General features: G+C 49.4%; 1 protein-coding gene across 3 annotated transcripts; it reads right to left on the bottom strand.

Annotated features, from left to right (window-relative positions):
* Positions 1-218: 218 nt before the first annotated feature.
* On the bottom strand, positions 219-16,752 carry TRAF3IP3 (TRAF3 interacting protein 3). 3 transcript variants are annotated; one of them, XM_009462415.2, is made up of 16 exons: positions 16,396-16,748; positions 13,054-13,406; positions 11,645-11,753; positions 11,070-11,127; positions 10,821-10,845; positions 10,364-10,393; positions 9,977-10,072; positions 5,413-5,484; positions 5,006-5,146; positions 4,136-4,273; positions 3,761-3,896; positions 2,920-2,982; positions 2,778-2,837; positions 2,092-2,246; positions 651-923; positions 219-470 (listed from the first exon to the last, which is right to left on the bottom strand). In XM_009462415.2, the coding sequence occupies exons 2-16, from the start codon at positions 13,348-13,350 to the stop codon at positions 387-389; spliced, it is 1,737 nt and encodes a 578-aa protein (XP_009460690.2). In that variant the 5' UTR covers positions 13,351-13,406; positions 16,396-16,748; the 3' UTR covers positions 219-386. The 3 variants fall into 3 exon arrangements, with proteins under 3 accessions (XP_009460690.2, XP_087617891.1, XP_087617890.1); XM_087761765.1 differs by having other exon boundaries at positions 651-764; positions 16,396-16,724; XM_087761764.1 differs by lacking the exon at positions 5,413-5,484 and having other exon boundaries at positions 16,396-16,752.
* Positions 16,753-16,870: the final 118 nt, after the last annotated feature.

The following is a 16,870-nucleotide window of genomic DNA, read 5'->3' on the forward strand; positions in this document are numbered from 1 at the left end:
AGGAAGAGAATTTTGTAGTCCACTCAGCCGCTGGGCACGAAAATCAGGGAGGCTGGATCCTGAGGGCGCAGGGTGCCTCATCCCTGCTGCCCTGTCCCTCCCGCCCCACGTGAGCCCCGGGAGCGGTGGTTGGAGTGGCTTTGTCCCTCAGTGCCGCGGGGACTGGGCAGCACAACCTTCAACTGACGCAGAATAAGCAAAGCAGCCGAGGGAAGGAGTGATCTCCCAGCGTTTATTGGAGCTGTGGGAGCTTGTCTGGAGTGAGACCAGCTCAGGATATGAACCAAACAGGCAAGTACACAACAGCAGACGGTGCATTGGGGCAAGGGTGCGTTGCTGTTGGAGAAGTCAGTTCTTGCAGTGAGGTCGGTCATTGAGAAGGTCCTTCATGGTCTGTAACTTGCGAGGAAGGTGGCTATGGCCATCACTATCACTGCCACCAGGAGAGGGATCCAGTGACTGTGTCGTCTCTGCAAGGAGAAGCAAGTGTTACTAGGAAATTGGTGGGGAGAAGAAACATCTCATCTCATCCCTAGCAAACATGTCATTCATCTTTCCGCGCTGCACAAATAAATGGGGGAATTTTTCCCAGACCGATCTGCAGCCTCGGTCCGAAAGCACTGGGAGTCGGGGTGAGGAACACCTCCCACCTTTGCCTGCTTGCTCTGGAAGTGGTTGAGCTCGTCCCGGCACTGGCGCAGCCTGGTCAGGCAGGAGCGGTACTCCTCGCTCAGGGCCTCCAGCTCCGAGCGCAGCTCCGTGCACTGCAAGCAGAGCGAGGGGCCGTTAGCAGGAGGGCACCCCTCACTCTTGTATGCACCGAGAGTGGCAGGGCTCCCGCAGCGGCTGCAGCGCTTCGCCCATGCATGGGCACTGCAGTGACGGGGGATTTTCACTTCTGCTACCTGTATGCCCATATATACCTATAGGGGACAGAGCAGATCTCAGTGTTACTGGGAACGTGGTGACGGAGGCAATGCCCGGTCGGTTGCCATCGCATGACCTGCTTGGCTTTGCTGCCATCTTTCACATCACACAGGAGAAAGAAGCAATAGTTATTTTTATGACCATAGAAGTGTGCAGGTCAGGAAGAAGACGTGGAGTGCAAACTCGTGGCAGGGTTTGCCTCTCATTCTGAAATTCAGTCTGCATTTCACTGACTGCGAGAGCAATTGCAGAGTCCTTTAAACCCTCTGAGACGTGGAACACACGGGATGGGTGCCTTGGTTGTGCAACCTCAAAACCCAAGGAGTGTCTTTGGTCCAAACAGCCACGCGGTGCGAGACCCTGCTGCCCTCCCGGTGAGCGGTGCGTTAGCAGCAGCTGTGGAAGGAGGCTGCAAGAGCCGCCACGGCGGGGGCAGCTGGGATCCCCCAGCTGTTCCCTTTTGCTGTGATTGTGCTTTACAAAGCCCTTCCCCAGGTGGTGCTGGGTGATACCTGGGGCAGCTCTCACCAGCGTGGGTCAGTAGGACACGCTCTTCTCCTGTGTGGCTCTGAGTTCTGCTACAGTAAGTTATAAATCCTTTTTTATAAGTCCTTGCTATCTGAGCACTGCTGTAAGAGCTGTGGGGCTGTTGGCTAGTAGAGGGCACAGTTTGTGCTCCCAGTCTTGTGTCCTGAAACAGTCTTTTAGTTGGGAAAAAGCATGTAAGAGATCAGAAAGCTTTGAAGTTTTTTGCAGCCCAGTTGTAAGGGCATTGCTTCTGTTAGCAGACCTTTCCTGTTATCTGCAAGACTTTTTTTCTCCTCTCCTTCCTTTGTGCTCAAGGCTTTGGCTCTTAAAGCGTGGCTTTGGCTTTTCCCTGTGAGACTATGGAGATTCTCCTGTCTGTGAGAGTAGAAATGGGTTTGTATGGAGAGGGCTCTGCTACTACAGCCCTGGGCACTCAACAGTGTGTCTGGGGTTTAGCTGAGGCTGGTATCAGGATAAAAAAATCAGCAGAAAGAATCCTTACAGGAGGTACCAAGCTCGGGTTACTTCCAGGAGCTTTGGTGAGTTGTGTTGTGCTGCTGCTGGAGCACCCATGCCAGCAGCTCTCGTTCCCCAGCTGGAAACCCAGTCCCAGCCGTGATTCAGTGACTTCCTCACCTCGTTCTCCTTTGCTGTAAGCTGGGATGTCCTTTTCTGCATCTCATCCTTCAGGCTTTCTTCTCCCTCCTCCTCCTCCTCGGGGTGCTCTAACAGAGCGTTTTGTTTTTCCTTGGCAGGAGTGAGAGGTGGGGTCTGCGTGGTGAAAACCTGGTCTAGAAAACAGTCAGGCTTCTGATGAGAAACAGGTCCAGGCTTTCAGTTTGCTTTAGATCTTGTTTACTCAGCATAGTTTAAAGATAATATTTGTGTGCTACGCACACAGCAGAGGACACAGGAGCTGAGTTAGTTATCGTGGGCCTGCCTCTGCTGTAGCTACAAGTTAATCATCTCTAGAGGAATATTTATAATTAGTTGTCAGAAATGGAAGGGAGGGAGAGTTAAAATGCCTTTTATTACTTTTTTTCAAGTACAGCTGTAGTTGCAATCATAAACTGGAAAGTATTTTGCTTGGGAAAAAAATGGCATAGCCACTGAAGTACAATTTGCAATGAAATCCATTTATTTTTAAAGTGTTCACCATCATAAATACATTTACATTTAATGTTAACTAGCAAAGTATAACAACTCGCTTTGCGCAGCTGTAAAATAATCCTGTATTCTAAACCAAGGTAGGCTTCTCCTAGAGTAAGGTCTACTGTTCCTGTATCCAGTGAGAGGAGTGCTAGGTTACAAAGTTTGCTGACCTTTCCTTTGCACCATCGCCTCCTGGGTCTTCAGCTCGTTGGTCTGGTTCTCTATCAAGTCTGTGAACGTGAAAAGCCACTGTTACCATCGTCCACAGCGCTAACGCGGATCTCTTACTTTGCGCTTCCTTGTGTTACGTACTGTGCAAACGGCTGATTGTTGCCTCCAGCTCTACCTTCTGGTTTTGTTCTTTTTGCAGTTTCTCTGAAATAATAAGAAGAAAATCAAGGTTGATGTAAATCTTGTGCATCTTTATGCAAGGATGGCAACTTTCTCCACATGTGTTAAGCAGAGTGGTTACCGTTGGCTACACTGAACTTTCTTCTCTGAAGAGACATGATTTTTAGCTGTTAATTGCCCTTTCAGTTTTGGTAGCTTTTTCTAGTGTGCCTTACATTCTATTAATTTATGGCTTATTTTAAAGCTGTTTGTATGAGACCTATTATGAAAATAGAACTGCCACCTACTTTTCCTTAACTGTGTTTTAAAATAGCCATGTGAAGTATGTGCGAGTTTCCTTCCCTCTATCTGAATTAGTACTTTCAGACACTAGTAGCTCCTATGTACACACTGCTAATCTCCTCCTCCACCAGGCAGCAGCAGCTCACACAGTAACGCTCAGGTGGCGGGGCATGCATTGCTGTGTTTGATGGGTCTGACAAGGATGCAAAAGTCCTCATCAAAGCTGAGGACTCATCTTTGATTTTTTTTTTTTTTCAGGTCTCTCATTCCATCCTTTTTTTTTTTTTTCTTAAAGTCATTTCACTTCTCTGAAGTCCTTTAGTCTAGTTGGAAATTGCTTTAGGAGCCCTTTGGAAACGAGAGGCTGTCTCAGCAAGCTGGGATGTGCAGCATGTTCAGAGAGAGTGTCTTGCACGTGTGTGTGTGCTTGGCTTTAAGGACCAGGATTTTAAGACTATTTTCCTTATATTCCCCCTTTCATTTGGAGGACAGACCCCTCCCATTCCCCTGCACATGATACCTTCGATGGCGCTGATGTGCTCTGCCTTCAGGTCGTTGTCCTCCCGCAAGGCGCTGGCTCGCTGGTGGAGCGCGGCGTGCTCGCTCTGCAGGCTGCACAGGGCCTGCTGGAGCTGCTCCTTCTGCGCGTCCGCTCGCTGGGGGCGAGAAGAGCCCCGACATCAGCCCAGCCCTGGCACCGCACCGCGGGCAGCCCGCGAGCACGCAGCTTTCTGGCAACAAAAGGCAACCTCAAGCGGAGAACTGTGTTGCACGTGTAGCTGCTGTGCTTCATCAAGCGGGACTTATATAGTGACCTCAACCTGGGGGCTTCTCTGATTGCAAACTGGAAAATGCGAACTCCCGTGGGCGTTATCCCTGTGGGGAACTAACGTACCTGCAGTTCGCTTTGCAAAACGTGGAAGCTGTTCTCAAGCTCGGTGTGTGCCATGGTCATCTTGGTCAATTCGGCTTTGAGTGTGGTGTAGTGCTCTTTCCAGAAGGCAAGGTCCTCTCTTGTCACTGCCAGGCTTCTCTGCAGAGGAGACAAGGACCCACGGGTGGGCTGTGACCCACTGCCCGGCCGGACCGTGCCAGGCTGCCCTGAACAATGTCCATGGGTGCTCACATCAGCTGGGTTGTGCGTGGGGCCGGGGCAGCGCTGCCTCCTCCTGCACCCGGGTTATGATAACCTGCGTGGGTCTGATGCCATCTGATGGACGCAGCAAATGCAGGCAGAGGGTTTGCTGGGGAACCCGAGTTCCTCTGCTGCTGGGAGGATTTAGAAGCCTAGTAGTATTTGGGATAAGACTGACTTGTTTTTCTGAAAATACCAGTTATCCTGTGGGTCAAAGCAAATTGCTACCTCTTGGGGAAAATGCATTTTCATATAAAAGAGCACCTCCAGAAAAAGCGTCTCTGGAGATCTCGTGCCCTGGATGTCTGTGTGTGTGCCGCTTGTTGCTCTGTGCGTGCAGCGCAGGGAATGAGGAGAAAGAAGGGATTACATTTAAAACTGCCAAACAGCAGTATGGTTCCCCAGCTTTGTGCTGGTTTTAATAACCTGATGTATGACTAACAAAATGAGCATGGGTTGCCACTAAACTGCTTTGGATTTTGCTCAGTAGTTAACAAAAAAAAAATAGATTTTTTTTTTGCATCTTTGTTACTAATGGTAAGCTAGTCATTGCCTTTCCCTGAAATGTGGGGGCTCTTTGTCACAGTTGGACTAGATTAAAGCAAAGCCAGGTGAAAAGATGTGGCTTACTTGAGAGTTTTGCAGCTGCTGCTCTGTTTGGAGTTTGTCCTCCAGCATCTTCTGAAGAGCCTCTTTTGCCTTCTGCTCGTAGGTCTGCTTCTGGTCTTCCATCTCTATCAGGATCTTTTTCACACACTCCTTTGAGTAACTCTTTAAAAGAAGAATTAAAGTGCTTGATGGGTCTTATCTGACATACACCTAATCTTGTGAAGCCTGAATATTAGCAAATCCAGAGTGTGTAAATGCTACTGCTAATTTGCTGTGAAGCATTGCTTCAGCAAAGAGGAAAAATCATTTTCAGATCCATATCTAATCAGATGGCTCTAGAAACTGAGACCCAACCTAATTACATGGTTTGGTATTTTGTTTTCATGCCTTTCTGTGCCCATGTTTGTTTCTCAGCAATCAGATGTTACCTGGGTGCAGGCCTGCAGCTGATTTTCAAGTGCCCTTAGTTTACACTTCAGTTTATCTTCGTTCAGCTGACCCTGGGGAAGAAACAATGGAACTGATGTGTGGAATCATGAACTGTACAATATGCCCCCGATGTTTTGTTAGCCTGTGTTTTGATTCATTTTCTCCCTTTTCTTCATCTATAATATTGTGGCTAAATTTGGTCAAAGTCTTTTCAACACTCGGAGTTCAAGTAAGCCCTTCATGGTCCCCAAATAAAGGAGATGTGGGGGACGTAAAACTTTTGCACATTGACAATCTCTCCTGAGGCAGTTCCACTGGATACTGAGTGCAGGTACCTGCAGTGAGATGAGAAGTTAAAAGCAAGAGGATTTCAGGTTATTTCCCATCCAGACTAACCTGACTGGGTCTGGCAGAAGCGTAGCTGCTGCCTGTCCCCACGTACAGCCCTGTTCCCTGGCTGATGGTTCCTCCCTGCGCCGCTCCTTGCCTAAAGCTCCGGCTGGTGCTAAGGTCTTGCCTTGGTGCTAAGGTCTTGCCTTGGTGCTAAGGTCTTGCCTTGGTGCTAAGGTCTTGCCTTGGTGCTAAGGTCTTGCCTTGGTGCTAAGGTCTTGCCTTGGTGCTAAGGTCTTGCCTTGGTGCTAAGGTCTTGCCTTGGTGCTAAGGTCTTGCCTTGGTGCTAAGGTCTTGCCTTGGTGCTAAGGTCTTGCCTTGGTGCTAAGGTCTTGCCTTGGTGCTAAGGTCTTGCCTTGGTGCTAAGGTCTTGCCTTGGTGCTAAGGTCTTGCCTTGGTGCTAAGGTCTTGCCTTGGTGCTAAGGTCTTGCCTTGGTGCTAAGGTCTTGCCTTGGTGCTAAGGTCTTGCCTTGGTGCTAAGGTCTTGCCTTGGTGCTAAGGTCTTGCCTTGGTGCTAAGGTCTTGCCTTGGTGCTAAGGTCTTGCCTTGGTGCTAAGGTCTTGCCTTGGTGCTAAGGTCTTGCCTTGGTGCTAAGGTCTTGCCTTGGTGCTAAGGTCTTGCCTTGGTGCTAAGGTCTTGCCTTGGTGCTAAGGTCTTGCCTTGGTGCTAGCCTTAGGAAATAGGCTGGGTCTGCGTTGCGACATCTAGCAGTTGGGCAGGGGGAGAGAGGGCAACAGTGATGACTGATGTTCCTTATGATGAACTCCTCTCGGTGTTAGTCAGGCTTCTTAGGGTTTGTGAAACCAGACTGCATGCAAATTAAGATAAAATTTCTAGCAAAGAGTTCACGTAGGCTGTTTCTCCACCACCAATACTGAGAATGCCAGCATTCTCTCTGCTTATTGCTGTTTGAAGCCAAGCCTCTGACAAAGAAACTCCTTGATGTTACAGGAATACCTGTTAGACCCCAACAAAACCAGATTCTCTGGTGTCTGAGCACTGTTTAAATTTGCACAAAAGTAAGTTTACTGTCCCAAAGAATAAGTCTTCCCAGTTCAGCTGTTGGTACAAAGTACTAATGGCTCCATCCTCTTAGAAAGTAGGTGGAATTTTGAAAAAAATTTTTATGTGAACTGTTACACCTAGTTCCCCTCTGCAGTTTATTCTGTTGCCTGCCTGCAAAGGCTCACGTTAGAGGGTGGTGGTACGGCCGTTGTGCACAGATGTAAATAACTGTACAAAGTACAAGGCAACAGAGCACCGGGGCCTTCCTACGCTTCAGAGCAGAAATGTGCTGGCAAACTCCTTTCATGGCAATGCAGCTTATAAATTGGCAAAAGAACATAGAGTATAAAGATTTCCCTAAATGGAATAAGCTGTCTGTCAGGGCTGTTACCAGAACAGCGTGGCAGTGAGGGGTGAGTGAGTATGTGCACGTATGTGGGAGGGCATAAGAAATTACGCTTCTGACCAGAGAAGTTATGTGAGCAAATCTTGGTCAAGCCTTTGTGTTGAAGATTATCTACATGAAAGGGGCTGCTTTAAAAAAGACCCAAAACAACCCCAAAACCAACCAAACAAAACGCCCACCCGCAACTAAACAAAACAACAACAATAAAAAACCCCTGTAGCCACCAGGATCAGATGGTGGTGGTTTCTCCTCCCTTCTGCAGTGTCCCCGGTGACACCGTTTGAACACCACCTGGGGATCCTTGCTAGAGAGCCCAGAGATGCCTACTGAAAGCGAGGCAGAGGAAATAATTAGGGCTATGTGTTCAAAATAATGCCCATTCTTGCAAAAACTGGATTTGAATCCTCTGTAGTCCTCGTCTTCAGAGAGTCTGAGGTTACCTGAACAGGCAGCTCCAAATCTCTTCCCGAACTCTCTTCTGCATTTCTGTACTGCTGTCACTTAAGTGCCATATAAGTGTGTTAAACTGGTTTTGGCTGACAGCTGTAGTGGCCTGGTTGCCCTATGATTGGTGAATTCTCTGATAATCCTTCCCTTAGTAATTTTAAATAGCTGGTTTAAAGGAACAATAATACGTGCTGTTTCTGGAAGGCTTCCAATTTGCCCAAACATGATGCTTGTGCTAGAAAAATGGGTCCATAAAGTAGCAGTAATGCACTGGAAATGGCAAAGAGCTTAAAATCTGCAGAGCTGCAAGGTACTTGCAAAAGTCAGGCTCAACTTCAGAGGTCAGGAAGGGAAGAAAATGTATTAAAGTAGTAATTTTCTTCTTTAAGAGAACTGCTCAGAACTAATTACTCTTAATTAAAACTGAGATTTACTTAGCTTCCTTCATTGGCAGCATTTTTGAATCAACAAAGTGAGTTTTACAAGACGGGTGATTGAAGGTCCAGACCGGTGGTAGGAAGGTCTCTTTAACTTAGAAGTAAAATTGTGGGAGAGGGAAGGAACCAAAGACACTGTCCCTTCAGTTTAACTACACCCCATCCTCCTGTGAAGTATTTGCTTGCTCCATCAAACCAGAAGCACCCACAAATGTGAGCAGCATCTCAAAAATTACTCTGGCCATTTCATGAGTCACTGCCAAATCGTTCACATGTATGCAATCACATTTCTTCTGAAACCCAAAATATTGGAAAGGATTAAAAAGCTTCTGCAGCAAGCATTTGGCATCTCACCTGGGCCTGGAAATGGGCAATCAACCATCAGCTTCCATGGCACAGCATTATTGATAGGACCCTTTGCCAGCACCTCCCGGAGAAGCCCCTTGCCCCCCGCCTGCCTGCCTCCCTCCACGCAGCTCCCAGGGGATCCCCTCCAAGCTGGCAGCATCTGCCTCGTTTGCCCCGTTGGCTCCAGTGCCAGTGGCGAGTTAATTTTTAGTCCGATGAAAGGCTGAATGTGAGAGGCAGCAGCAAACCTCTGTTCTATAGCAGAGACAGCAAGAAGCAAAGTGCACCCACCTGTTTCTAATCTGAGGTTGCATGGCTACTTCCTGCAGAGTGTGTCAGGCTGTTTTTTCCTGCTCACATTTGAAGAAGCAAGCGAAGGCGGAAGTTTCTAACCGCAGTACATCTAACACAAGTTTTTATTCCATCTCACCCAATCACTCGCTTTTCTGCCCCAACAGAACTTTCAAACCACTTTTTTTATTGGCACAGTGAACTGTAAATTAATATTTGATTTAATGGTCCTATATAAAACACTTCATATGTTGCATAAAATGCATCACCTTAATTTTACCTCCTGAGAACAAAGAAAATGGGCCCTGGTTTTCAGTGCTGCCCGGAGGATTTTGTTTGAGCTGTGGGGAAATAGCCTGATGCAGGGCCACGATTCAGCAGAGCACCTAAGGCTAAGCAGGTGTGCCGGAGCATCGTGGCACTGGGTCCCCTGACCTGTGTTTGGGGCCCAGAACACGTCCCCAAAAAGAACCAGGGCAGAGCATGTCCTGGCGAGGAACAGACTGGGTGGCCGGGAAGGCTGTGTGCGTTGGGTGGGGTTTTTTAGCCATTGTGTTCCCAGCTTAAGAAACAGCCTGCCTTTTCCCCCATCCAGCATGGTGTTTGCCAGCGCTTGGATGCAGCCGTTTGGTGCATCTAAAATTTTTATTTTGGGGGGGGGGGGGGGGGAAATTGGTTCAAAATATTTGAAACTTGTTTTGACTAGGAAAGATAATTTGGTGGAAGATGGTTGTTTGGGTTCATTCCATTTTTTCCCCACTTACACACTTCTGTTTGCTTTTTATTTAAGAAAAAGTGGGAAAGGCAAGTATAAAAAAAAAACCTTATAGAAGAAAAGGGTTTTACACTTCCTGTTGATCTGAAAGCAAAGTACGTTTTGTAACAATCTTTTGGGGGACAAGAGGGAAAAACTTCAAGCAAAGCAGCCCCCTAAATTCTGAGTTTGTGTTCAACCCTCCCTAAAAAGAAAGGCGACAGCAAGGAAAGAGGCAGGGCAAGCAGCTACTTGCAGGCGAACGGTTCGGCACAATGTCTTGCCTGCTAGGTGACAGCGTTGCATTTTAAACCTGTAAATCTCCACACCTGTAAAGCACCGAAGCCAGGCAGAGCTAGAACTTAGCTCTGAGAAAGAAGGGGAGACCCGTGGGGTGCTCTTGTTTCTGCACACAAGCCCTGTCCCACTGAGGCAAAACTTGCTCCCAGCCCCAGCAGGAATCGACTCGTGCAGCTCACCAGTACCTGCCAGGATTTTTCTGATGCTTGCAGCAGCGTGGAGAAAAGCTCCTGCAAAATCACCATCTTCTGCTTGAGCAGCAGCTCGCGGTGCAAGGCCTCCTGTGGGGAAGGGGAGAACCGGTCAGCAGGGACCCTCGGAGCTGGTGGGGACCCTCGGAGCTGGCGGGGACAGCCCAGCTACCCCTCCAGCTCAGGGTCGGGGCTTCCTCTGCTTGGGGGGGGTTTCAGACAGATCTTTGGGTTCAGTGGCTTGTCTGTAGGCTTTCCTGGCCATGTTAAAATTGGGTATGTAACACCTCTTTGTTTAATAATAATTATAATTTTTAAAATGTTGTTGTACTGACTGAAGACCTGCCTTCCAGGTGGGTACGTACAATATTTGGTACCTACCTTCAGGTAGTTGGACAGCTGCACCATTTCCTGAAAGGGAAAGGGCGAATGTTTAAAAACAACAGGATTGCTTCAGTTTATAAACATTTTATGAACTGGCTACAAAACCCAAATATTTTGAAATAAAACTGACGCTAGCAGCCGAGTCTGGGCAGAGGAGGAGAGCCTGCTGGGCTTCGTTTGTTTGCTTTTTGCAGGGAAATGCAAATACTTTCTGCAGCAACTTACAGCATTGGAGTTATGGCATCTTTGCAATGTAGTATGTCAAACCAGGGCAGTTATGGAATGAGAACAGTAGATATCCATGGGACAGAAGTGTCTTTCTCTCCTATAGGAGCAGTGTCATCGTTTTTGAAACTATAGAAATTTAGCACCAGTCAATGTCCCAGTCAGAAATTCTAGAAGCTCATTTCTTTTGCAGGAGTTCAAGGCTAGTTATTATCTGTGTTTCGCTTACCTTATTTAAAACTGCTGTTCCACAACTAAAATAAAAAAGAAAGCGTGTTACTGAGGTGAGGGTGATGCGGGGGTCCGCAGCAGCCCATGGCTGTGGATGCCAGCTGCGCCCCAGCCCCAGCAGAGCGTGGGTATTTGTACAGCAAAAGCTTGCGCCGAGGTGAAACGTGTCTGGGCTTGGGCATCGGAGGCTGCTGTCCTGCCGGTATCTGAATTCCCAGCCCGGGGAGGGAGGGGAGGACCAGCTTACTCTGTCTGCTGGCTTGAGTCTTTCACTCCTGCACTTGGATTTGTAAGGGTCTGGGTTCCTGTGAAAGCAAAGCGAAAGGATGTGAGATCCCCCTGTCCCAGGGGCCATGAAATTCTTCTGAGTGTCCATCCTGGCTGCCTCAGGGATGGCATGGCTTCTAAGATGGAGAGCAGTTGTTTAAACAGCATCCAGTAACACAACTCAGTAGGGACCAGAGGCAAAGAGTCCTGCTCAGACGGACAGAGAAATAAGTAATTCTGCAGACTGGAGTCAGCCCCCAGCCCCAGATAATCGGGGGCACTTACAGGGAAGCCGTAGGGCAGAGCATCTGCTCAGCAGCGCTGGTTGTTATGCTGTGGGCTAGGCTGGTTTATAGCTCCACAGGAAAAAGTATTCTTAACACCTGCAAGCTGCAGGGGAAACTCGGACTGGGATGGTAAAACTTAGCGCAGATGTGGGGCTGCTGGCAAGGGGAGCTACCAGCTCGCATCCCAAACCGCTCGATGGAGGCTTGGACGTGGGAGGGAAACGCCGCGGTTGCTGTTGTGCTCAGAAACCCAGCATCCCTCACCTACCTTGGGTGTTCATAGAGGCACCTCGTCTGGGGATGGCCCCTGCTGAAATGCTGAGGGGGACGCTGAGCAGGGAGCGTGCAGGGGCGAATGTGGGGCAGCTCCGTGGGTGCTGGAATGAGAGGGCAGCTCAAGTCAGCATCCTTCCAAAACGGGCTGTGAGGAATGGAGGGGAAGGGGCTGTGGCTGGGTCAGGCTTTGTCCCTGCAGTGACTGGGTGAAGAGCATCAAGGATATGCCAAGAAACCATGGCAAATCCACAAGGATCTGCTGCTTTGGTTGCAGCAGCTCCAGAGCTCTGTGGGGGAGCGAGGGGGAAACCTGCTGGCTTCTGGGGGGGCACACCAGAACAGGACAAGGAACCCCCCCAAGTGTCTTGAGATACCTTTTTTTTTTTTTTTTTTTTTTTTTTTTTTTTTAAAAGATGAGGACTTTTGGTGGCAGGGAGCTGTGTCCTGGTTTGGATCTCTGCTATCATTTGGCTGCCTTGGAGCAGGCATACCTGTTCTGCACTGGCTTCCCTCTGGGGCTGGGGGAGCAGGGTGCTCGCCCCATTGCCCCTCTGCCCCCCGCAGCCTCCTGCCCCATGTTACTTCTGCAAAAGCAATCAGAGGAAGGCACCATGCGTGGGCCATGCACATGTAAATGCTTGTTCCAGATTCCTGCTGCCTAGTGGGTGATTAAACCTGGTGAACCAAATGGCAGCAGGAGGCAGGTAACTGCTCTGCACGCTCTCCTGCTGCAAAGGGATCTTGAGGGCGTGCCTGCATAAGTTATCTTGCCTTTGACTGTCTCTGCTCACATAGGTTTGTGAAGCCCCTAGGATGAAATCACAGAGTACCAGGGGAATTGTTCATTTTGCACGGGATAAAAGTTTAGAAGGAAATCGGTTTGGCTCTCAGACTGGGGTGTTTTGCATTGCATCTTTCTATAGATGTTATTCAAGGCGCTGAGCCCTCTGGGTTGCTGTTAGCTGTGCGGCACAGGGGAGGTAACGAGTACCAGGGAGTCTCTGATACCTGCACCCTCCCTGCTAACAGCAAAGGTGATGGAGGGAACCCAGGTATTTAGAGCTCAGTTTTTCAAGGGCAAAAATAATTTGTACAAGTGCAAAACTGTAATCTGGCAGCTAGGATGTGGGGTTGTACTTGGAGAAATGGTGAAAAATCTCCATCTGGTTCAGGGTTTGGAAAACCGGAGAGGAGCACGGCAGGAGGGAGGTGACAGCGTTTACCCATGCCCAACTGCAGTCCATAGGAAATGCACTTTTTTGTTGGTGCATTCTCACTTTTTGTCTGTACTTTGATTTGGATGCCAGTGCTGTTGCAATCGGTGGACAGGCTGTGGGTGCTTTAGTGGGTGCTAGCTGGAGCAGGCAGAGCACTGAGCTGCGCTCCGGGGGCAGGCGTTACCTGGAGCAGGACGGGTGGGCTCCACTCCACCCGCGAGGAGGGGTCCAGGGGGACGTGTGCTTTGGGCTCCTGTCCCGGCGGTGTCCTTCCAGCAGCGCTTGCCAGGTTTCTCCTTCTCAGGAACTCCCTTTGCCGGGGGCTCTGCGATGGCTCCTCCGCTCCCCTCCTGAGGCGGCGGCAGGTCGTCACGTTGTTTCGCCGCCGCAGGTTCTCCCGCGTCTCGTGCCGCCGCTCGCACTTCTCATCGTAGCTCTCGTGCCTGTGCCGCAGCCGTGCCTTCTCGGGCTGGCTGATCATGTTGGGCGCAGCTCTGCCGGTCTGCGACCACGCCGTCCACTCTGAGGTCCTCTGTCCTGATGAAACCAAGGGAAAAGACATGATTTGACTGAAAACAGATCATTTCTAAAATAAATGAATGTGAGGTATTGGACACAGATTCTGGAGTCCTCGTGCAATGGATGCAAGTGGTGTTCCTGGAGAAATCTGTTGTCCGTGAACTCGTATGCGTTGGCTGTGTGAAGCACACTGTGCTGTTCTCTCTCCTCCGTCGAGTGGTGCTGACCCAGCAGATGCTCGGAACAGAACTTCAAACAGTTAACACAACCTCATGAAGTTGGCTTCGCTACCAAGTAATGATGCTTCCACTGCTTCCTCTGGAAGAATTCCTTTCCCGATAAAATAAAATCCCTCTGTTATTCAGACTATTTCTTTGGTGCATGCTCTTAGGTTGGCAAAAGAGCTCTAAAGAAAACAATGAAAACACAGGCAGAGCAATAGTTGCTATGTCCGCAATAAACCGCTTTTAAGCGTGCATTTCTTTTACCAGTTTGTTGTTTGTTTGGTTTTTTTTATAGGTCCCGATATAGTGGTGCTGTGGTGTGATTTACCCTTCAAGCAGTTGCATTATATCCCTTAGTGGTGGCTGCCTTTTCTGTGTGCACAGAGAGGTCTGGAGCAGTGAAAACCTTGCAGTGTTGTAGGGGTGGGTTGTTTGTTGGTTTTTTTGGGTTTTGTTTTTTTTTTTTTTTTTTTTTTTTTTTTGTTAATGGAGCATCTGGCAAAGTCCCCGCAGGCCTGAGCGCACCCACTCTCTGGAGACCACAGCTACTGAGTGCTGCTTTCTCTGACCTCCTGGTTGCTCGCTCCCTCCCCAGCTCCTGGCTCGGATGCCGCATAACGCTTTGCCCTCCGCTCGTCCACCTTCGCTTGTCCTCCTGCAGCCTTGCCGGCTGCAGCCCTGGGTCTGTGTGTTAGCCAAGCTGCACCTTGGCTCCTTCATTGCAAATAGAAGTGTAGCGATTGATTGTTACGTTTTGGGATTAATTCGTTGTTGAGCTGTGCTCAAGAACTGGGGGGGCACAGGCTCTCAATGGTACCAGTTTGCCTCAGGCACGGATTCTGCCTCCATGTTTGGGCCACAAAGTCCCCAGAAAAGGCAGTGGCCTGGCCGAAGGAGGAGCTCCTCTGCTTCAGCACTATTGTACCATCTACATGTGCATGCAGGGTGTAGATATGAAACCTTCTCCCTCCTGCTGACTTCTCTGCACAGTTGCAAGCCACTGGTGCATTGTTTTTTACTGGACTTTGGCCGTATCAAGTGTTTTTGAGCCTTTGCTTCTGCATCAGTGAGAGAAAGCTGAGCAATAACTACCTACAACTGCTCCTCTGCCTTCCTCCCCGTGAGCGAAGGCTGTGTCCCCCTCTCCTGTCCCCTCACCCCATTGGCAGTGGAGAGGCTTATCGTCCCCGTGCACGTCCCATGAACGATGCTCGGAGGGTGCCTGGCCCCAGGGGGCTCAGCCTGGGAGCTGCTGTCTGGTGTGGGGCTTTTCTCATGTTCAGTAAATCATGTTAATGTAGGAAGGAGGGAAAAGAAAAAAGAATTTTAGTCTCTGCAAATTCAGGTTAAATGTTCTTCAGTGTTGAACAAAACCACCAAAACTTCATTGGTCTTATTCTGTCTCAAGCAATTAGGAAGTTGTGGAGTCTAATGGGAAAAAAAATGGGAACAAGTAAACCCCATTTACATGTATAATACTTCCGTGCTTTTTAGTCTGCATTAAAATCTGCTCCGTAATTCTCTTCATTGTCCTTGTGCTAGCTGTGGTGTACCCAAAGCTCGTAGCTAGTGCTGCCTTTTCACTGAGGGGCTTCCTTTGGAAGGAGAGCGGCGCTTTCGGGGCGGCCAGCTCTTGCTCTGGGCAGGGACGGTGCCTGCAAACCCACAGCCAGGACACTGCTCCCAGCGCTGAGCCCACCTGGGATGTGGGCTTCGAGACCCCTTAAGTATGGCACTTGCTGAAAGATTAGGCATTGCTCACTTACGTGCTTTTATTAATTTTTATTTGAATATTCTCTTCTTTGAATAGCTGCTGAAGCATCTCTAATTTTAGCTTAAACTTACTGAAGGATCCCAACAGTGTTTCACTATTTGGGTGTTTCTTACTGCGATACACTTTCAACTGGAGGAGTCTGGGGGTATAAAAGCCCGAGCAGGTTATCCCCATGCAGCTTTCACGTCCGTACCACAGCAATCCTGCTGTGCTCACCCAGGGCCTTTCCTCCTGGTGCACACGTGCTTTCCTTGGCCCAGCAGGCAAGGCAAGGTTTGGCCAACAGCTTCGCACACAGAAATGCGAGTTGGGCGCATGCCAACATCCAGCAACGTGCCCCCTTGAAGCCTGAGGCTGGGTACAAACCCCATAGCTCGGGACAAAGTGTGTATCTACAGCCAAACCTGCTCCAGACACTTCAGGACACTTTAAAAGCCTTTTTCAACTCATTTTTCTTAATTTTAGGAATGGCCCAATTCTGTGTTGAATCTGGGCCTCAGATGTCCTGCTCGGTCCCCGCTCATCCAGCTCTTCCCGTCAGGAATAGCTCAGCCCCTCTCCCACCTGCGCTGTCTCTGGGCTGCCCAGCCTGTCACCATGCATCCCAACAGCACCTCTTGTAAGAGCCTCTGCTAACCAAAAATCCGCTTTAAAGCAAGGTAAAGCTTAAAGAAATACACGGTCCATTACTCACCCCAAGCTGAGCAAACTGTTGAGGCCTTTGTGACAAGCTAATACTCTATTTCCTCCTTCTGTTGCCCCAGATTACCCTCTCTAATTAACAAACATGTCCTTTATCTTTGCTTTCCAAGCTGTTACACTTCTTGCTTCAAGGGAAACCAAAAAAACCAAGTGCTTCTTGCCAGTTCATGTTACAGCCTCCCAGTGTCAATCATGTAGGCTGAAAGCGGGGTGAAAAAAGAGGAAAAAAGGTGCATGCTGCTGCCTTTAGCATGGCAGCCTCCCCTCCCCTCCATCCCTTGCCGGCCCCAGCGCGGCAGGCTCTTACCTGGACCGAGGGGTCCTGTCCTACCCCTCGACCGCCGCGGAGGAGCAGGGAGAGCAGGGGGTTATCGGGCACGAACACGCTCCAACTGCCATCTTCGTGGCAACCACTTCATTTTGCTGCTCTCGCTCTCTTTCTCGCTCCGTAAAACAGGAAACGTTGCAGCCGAGCCCCGGTTCCTGTCTCTGCTCGCAGCCTGGCTGCGGGGCGCAGGGGCCTGGCTCGTGGGGGGATTTGGGTTATCTTGGGACCCCAAAGTCTCCAGCTTCTCTCTAAGCAGAGCTAGCAGTTATCTTTTGGGCCATCTCCCTTTATCGGCCTCTGACACGCGGAGGTTGAGTGCTGGTTCATGGAGCTGCTTGTGGCACTTGGTGACCAAGTCTCCCCGAGCTGCTTTGGGGTAGAGAAATCCAGACTTAGGGAAGTACAGTAATGCTGTTATTTTAAGGCTTCCCGTAGATTGGAAAGGAAAAAAAGT

This window comes from Nipponia nippon, unplaced genomic scaffold (genome assembly GCF_047370975.1).
Source record: "Nipponia nippon isolate SJK-2023a ecotype South Korea unplaced genomic scaffold, ASM4737097v1 scaffold_25, whole genome shotgun sequence".
NCBI classification, from domain to species: domain Eukaryota; kingdom Metazoa; phylum Chordata; class Aves; order Pelecaniformes; family Threskiornithidae; genus Nipponia; species Nipponia nippon.

Coding starts and splice junctions, on each gene's coding strand:
- TRAF3IP3 (XM_009462415.2), bottom strand. CDS start 13,350: ATGATCAGCCAGCCCGAGAAGGCACGGCTGCGGCACAGGCACGAGAGC. Junction 10,073..10,363: donor AGCTGTCCAACTACCTGAAG/GTAGGTACCAAA, acceptor CCTTCCCCACAG/GAGGCCTTGCACCGCGAGCT. Junction 924..2,091: donor TTACAGCAAAGGAGAACGAG/GTGAGGAAGTCA, acceptor TGTCCCCTATAG/GTATATATGGGCATACAGGT.